Source organism: Lygodium microphyllum, chromosome 17 (genome assembly GCF_053477565.2).
Source record: "Lygodium microphyllum isolate KBCC chromosome 17, Lygodium_microphyllum_v1.1.10, whole genome shotgun sequence".
NCBI classification, from domain to species: domain Eukaryota; kingdom Viridiplantae; phylum Streptophyta; class Polypodiopsida; order Schizaeales; family Lygodiaceae; genus Lygodium; species Lygodium microphyllum.
Window position 1 is genome coordinate 40,270,215 of NC_141151.1, and position 6,129 is coordinate 40,276,343.

General features: G+C 36.1%; 1 protein-coding gene across 1 annotated transcript in view; it reads left to right on the forward strand.

Moving 5' to 3' along the window:
• GLYR2 (glyoxylate reductase 2) overlaps nt 1-812 on the forward strand; it is a 43,088-nt gene extending 42,276 nt beyond the window's left edge. The window contains exons 11-12 of the mRNA XM_087697330.1: nt 104-208; nt 316-812. Coding sequence (XP_087553456.1) covers nt 104-208; nt 316-474 — 264 coding nt within the window. The 3' untranslated portion in view covers nt 475-812. The remainder of the gene's footprint in view (nt 1-103; nt 209-315) is intronic.
• Nucleotides 813-6,129: the final 5,317 nt, after the last annotated feature.

Consider the following 6,129-nt stretch of genomic DNA (forward strand, 5'->3'; position numbering starts at 1 on the left):
GAGTGTAGAGATAAGTAGCCATTGTCCGATGGTGAGAAAATGCATGTACGCATGCTTCTATCCTTTTTTCGATTGTTGAGTAGAGGTTATTTAATTCTGTCAGGTCATATCACAAGGGGCAATAAGCTCGCCTATGTTTGCTCTCAAGGGCCCTTCAATGGTGAAAAGCAGCTACCCCCCTGCATTCCCTCTGAAGCATCAACAGAAAGTATGCATTTTGTTTCAGCTTTTTGTAGGTGCATGGTTGATGCTACCTGATACTATGCACCTGAGGAGTGCAAAACAAAGTTGATTGACATGTACGCTTGATTGCAGGATCTGCGATTAGCATTGCAGATGGCAGAATCAGTCTCTCAACCAGTCCCTGTTGCAGCAGCAGTAAATGAATTATACAAGCAAGCAAAGTCTGCAGGCCTTGGAGATCAAGACTTCTCAGCAGTAATCGAGGCGGTGAAGGTGAATGCTAAATCATAACAATTTGGCCCTTTTCCAAAACCCAGGTCACAGTGAACGTCTAGTAAAAACAGAGGGAAGACAAAAGGAGGAGGCAAGGCAGGTCTACTCCAAATAAAGAATTGGTAAGCGTTAGTGTTAGTAGTTTGCTGGCATACTTGAGATAATGAAATTAAGATCTCAATCGTTTTATAGGGCAAAGCTTTTCTTGTGCTTCTTTGTGAGGTAGATCCCTCAAGAAGGGTGTGTTGCACACGTTTTTACAATATAGACAATATAAGATACTGTCTTGTGGGCTTTGTTCCTTACATGTATTGACGAATAATTATTTTGTGCTTGAGTTATCTTTGCCATATGAATTTGTCATTCGGAGAATGATCTAAAAGTTGGGACAGAAAGTTTCAACTTTCTCACGAGCTTAATGGCTTTTCTCAAGTTTTCCTGGGCTAGAGAGCTCAAGAGGAAGATAGAGAAGACAAGACAAAACGAAGAGATAAGAGGTGCATGCGGTGTCATGCTGCCAGTTGTAGCAACATGAAATGGGAGAATGGGACAGGAATGTGGGAGGTAGGGAACATAACATATACAGGAAGGGAATGGGAGATTTAAAAATAGGTAAAATTAGAAATCTCTCGTTTGATAACTGTACGAAGAGACCTCACAAGCACTACTTTAGAACTGAATGGTACAACGCTAAGATTGCTGCGGGATGAATAGTAAATACATAATACAAAAGTTAGAAGTATTGAATAGAAGTTATTGGCTGGTAGTGTGACATGGTTTTTCAATGCCACCCCATCACCCATCACCCATCATCGCCCGCCCCCCCCGCGTTGAGAGAGAGAGAGAGAAAAAGAGAATATCAATCATCTGTTACCCAAAAAAAAGAGATTATTTTAATCGTCTAAGCCACCTTAAAGGTGCATAGGACAAACTGACGAAACTCATGATTTCATGTACAATCTACTTGGAGGTATTGCTACTCTACTATTTCAAAGCAAGAGGTGCCTAAAAGCCACTACAAAATCTATCGCCATGGCTTTGCTTATATTTTACAAGGTAAGGTCCTCGTCTCAATCACTTAGATGGAGACAAGTTGTTGGTCGACACGATGCAAAGCTTGGATATTATTCTCCTTTGGTTCTTGGTTTAGGATAATGGTATGTTGGTCTACTTTGCTTTTTTGGGAAATGTGAAAATAAAATAGGGCAAGAATATGGTGCTCATTTACAAGTGTAGCTATGTGATGCTTTATATATATATATATGTTAAAGAAAGAAAACATAAGCGTACACCCAAAATTGAAGAAAAGCTTAAATGTTTGAAAGCTTTTAGGTTCTTCAAGTTTGTAAACTACCGAAGCTTTAAAAAGCTTAAAGGAAAGCTTTGAATGTTAGGAAGCCTTAAGCCTATATAAATGGGGGAGAGTCAAGTAGTATGGCCCATTCTTTTCATTACGAAATTCGTATCTTATTTGAGGAGAGAGAAAGGTCATACACAAGTGTGTGGAGATGTGTACGTTAGTTCCTCGGTCATTGTGTTCGCAAGCTAAAAGGTTAGATTCAAATCTTCATCATGCGTTCTTTTTAGGATTAGTTTAAACACTTTTGCCATTCTTCTTTTTAGTTTATTAAGATTGGATTTAAATCTTCGTTATTCGTTTTTTAAAGGATTAGTAAATAGTAGTCAAATAAAAATGAAAGAAAACGATCTTTAAACGTATGGCAAAAACAAAAGCTTTACGAATTTTCAAACGTACTAAAAAAAACGAAAACGTATAATTTCAACAAATCGAATATTTTGAATGGATGGAAGAATGACCCCTCTTATAATTATTTAATTACGAAGAGATTTGTGTCAACTCTTCGACAAACTATATATCATGCTTTCTCATTTCACGTTTTGTCTTTTTAGTTTATCAAGGTTAGATTCAAATCTTCGTCATTCTTTCTTTTTAGGATTAGTAAATAGTAGTAAAACGAAAATGAAAAAAAAAAGATATTTTGAACGTATGGTGAAAAGAAAAGTGGAGTGAAGTTTTGAACATATTGAGAAAAAATGAAAATATAAAACTTTAATAAATCAGATATATTGAATGGACGGGGAAATGATACCTTCTTCCATAATGATTTAATTACGAAGAGATTTGTGTCAACTCTTCGACATGCTATATAACATGTTTTTTTATTTTATTTAGCTTTTTAAAGTTTTTGAGATATTGATATTGTTTGTTGATTTTATTTATTTATTTTATTAAAAGTATTATTAAAAATATCATTTAAAAAAGTAAAATTATGAAGTATAGCATGTTTTGTCGTGAACAAGTGTGCTGTAGTTTTATGGTAAAAACATATTTTTCTCATTAATATTAATGGACACTACAAAGAAACAAAGTCACAAGGTATCTTTCTAGAAAGAACTAAGATTTCTAGAGAAAGAAAAACTAAGATTTCTAGAAAAACATCACTAAAGCCGTTTGTTGCAACTTGGTACGATAAGGAAAAATTTGAATAATCTTGGGCAACAATGTGAAAGCATCATTGGAAGACTAACAATGTGCGTATATTGTGATATAGTCATAATGCAATATCATGTCGTCAACTTGCCAAGAAACGATCCATTTACAAACAAAAGAAATACAAGTTGTAGCGGCTTTGTCAAGCAATATTCTCATCATTGCATGCCAACAATATAGAGTCAACATGGTAACTAAATATTATCATGTCTTGCGAAAAAAGAGAAATAAATGTGTGGCGTCATTCTTTCCAGACTACACAAAATGAATTCTCAATGCAAAGTTATTACAACTTTAACTATTGAGTATCATTGATACATTCATCTCGGTCTACAAAACAAGAAGAGCGATTGCATACGAAACCTTAGATTGTCGATCTATTCTCAATAACCCTCTAGTCTCTTGGAATGATTGATCGCTTTCGCAGTCATCTTTTAGAATTGACTTGACTTCATTCAATAGTGCAGATGTGTTTGCTTTTAACATGCCACATAATTCATTGATCCACAAGTATATAGCTATAGTAGAACATTCACATCCAAGAACAGGGCGTTGCATCCTCGACGGGCAATCCATCAAAAGGATTATAGTGCTCCATCATAAAAGCTCTCCATTCGACCCAATGCTCCAAGCAGATCACGAGAATGAACTATGTTATAGTTTGCTTGAAGATATAGTGGAGCCAAGTCTATGATATGTATTCCAAAGAGTTGATTAACACATGTTTGTATGTATTATATTACGGAATAATAATCGTCTCGTTGAAAAAACGATGATGTTCAGGATAGATGACTGGCTTGCAAGATCCTCATGTTACTTAGATATCACCTTGGAAAATATAGTGTTTTCATTCTTATTCCCACTTGACCATGGTGCTTATGACCAAAAGAAATGTGAACATTCAAAATCACGATCAGTGACTCGAACCACACACACACACATACACACACACACACACACACACACACACACATACATATTTTTCTTTTGACAATCTCCATGTATTTAAACAATGCAAAAACTTATCTATTAATATACTTCGCTTCGAAATACGATGTAGGTCTAAATACCATCAATAAAACTGCTACATAACAAACATGCAAAAACTGCATATAGAACTTCAAACTTCTTTACTGAGCTGCACATGTCAACCTACTTTAGTTTAAGGTGTCCTTCTCTTATTCTCAAGTAGGTTATTTTCAATGAAGCAAGAGTTCTTGTTGTTACAATGGTTTGTAGATTCATAAGAGTTACCTCATCGATCCAAGTGGCATCCTCTTCAGGATAATCCTTCCACTGGATGAGATATTCTCTAAGGGTCATATTCCTAAGGATTCTTTCTTTTACATCTAAGATTCTATCAGGTTGAAGTTCAAGTAAACCTTGGCTTTGCATTACAACTTGTTGATCATCAAGAATATGATCAGGATCAAGTACATAGGGCTTTAAGAGACTTACATAGAATACATCATGAACTTTTAGGGTTTCAAGAAGTTGCAACTTATAAGCATTAGATCAAAGAGCTTTTATGACTTTGTAAGGTACACAGTATCGTGGTCTTAGCTTCTTGAATTTTTCCAAGAATAAAGAACTCCTCTTTGGACGTACACGAATAAAAAACCTTGTCCCCTTTTTGGAAGATTCGCTCTTTTCTCCCTAGGTCAGCATAGGCTTTCCGCTGATCCTTGGCAGCTTGTATATCCTGCTTGATGGTTTTAACTTGTTCGTCCATCTCTTCAAGCATCTTCTTAGAAGCTTCAACCTTCAAGGTAGGGTCAAAGAAGTTTAGGCATTCTTGCCTATATAGAGCTTGAAATGCGGTCATCTGAATGCTTTGATAATAGGACGCATTGTAAGCAAATTCCACCAAAGGTAGATATTATATTCTCTGTCTAGGTTCTTTGCAACAATATGCCCTAAGTATGTCTTCAATGACATGATTTACACGTTTGTCCATCAGTTTGAGGGTGATGAGCTGTACTAAAACAAAGCCGTGTACCAAGAGCTTCAAATAATCCCTTCCAAAAATGCGAAGTGAATAGAGAATCACGATTGCTGATAATTCTCTTTGGCAATCCATGAAGTCTAAATATTTCTTTGACAAATAACCTGGCAATATCTGAGGCTTTGTAGCTGGTTTTGATTGGAACAAGGTGGGTAACCTTAGTCAACATGTCCACGATTACCATGATCGAGTTATATCCTCCTTGAACTGAGGGTAATCCAACTACAAAATCCATATTAATGAATTCCCATTTCATTTGGGAAATATCAAGTGGTTGTAGCTTTCATGGCAGCTTAACTCGTTTGGCTTTTATTCGTTGGCAACTTAAGCAATCGATTACATATTTAAGTATATCGCTTTTGAGTTTTTCCCAATGATATCTTTTCCTAACTGCATTGAGAGTTTTAGCATAGCCAGGATGTCCTGAAAATGGGGAATCATGAGCTTCCCATAGTATCCTCTTCTTAAGCTCTTGACTTGAAGGAATACATAATCTTGTCCTGAAGTAGACAAGTCCTTCGTCAATAGAGAAGTTAAGATACTATGTCTTAAGCTTAGAATTTTATTCTTTATTTTGAATTTCCTTCAGCATTTGCTGATATTTGGGGTTATTATTCGCCTTCTCCTTGGCTAGCTCGATGATGGGATTGCTAGGCATTGATATCATTGTAGCTAGTGTTTGAGCCCTAGGAGGTTCTTCTGAGATAAGCGCATTGAGAAATGATTTGCGACTTAAAGCATCTGCAATTACATTCTCTTTGCCATGTCTATATTTCATCTCAAAATCATACTCTTGCAAGACTTTAATCCATCGATGTTGCGTGATATTTAGATCTGATTGAGTGAAGATCCATTTAAGACTTTTATGGTTGGTTACTAGTGAATTTCTTCTCGAGTAGAGAATGTCTCCATAACTTAAGAGCGTGGAATAATTGCAAGTAACTCCAGGCCATGAGTAGCATAATTTCTCTCGCGAGTCTTCAATTTTTTGGAGGAATATGCTACTAGATGTTCTTCTTGCATGAGTACGCATCCCAAAGCAAGAGAGATCGCATCGGTCACCACTTCGAATACCTTGCTAAGATCATATAGTTTGAGGATCGGGGCTGTGACTAAACTTAGCTTGAGCCAGTCAAAGCTAGATTGTTTAACTTAG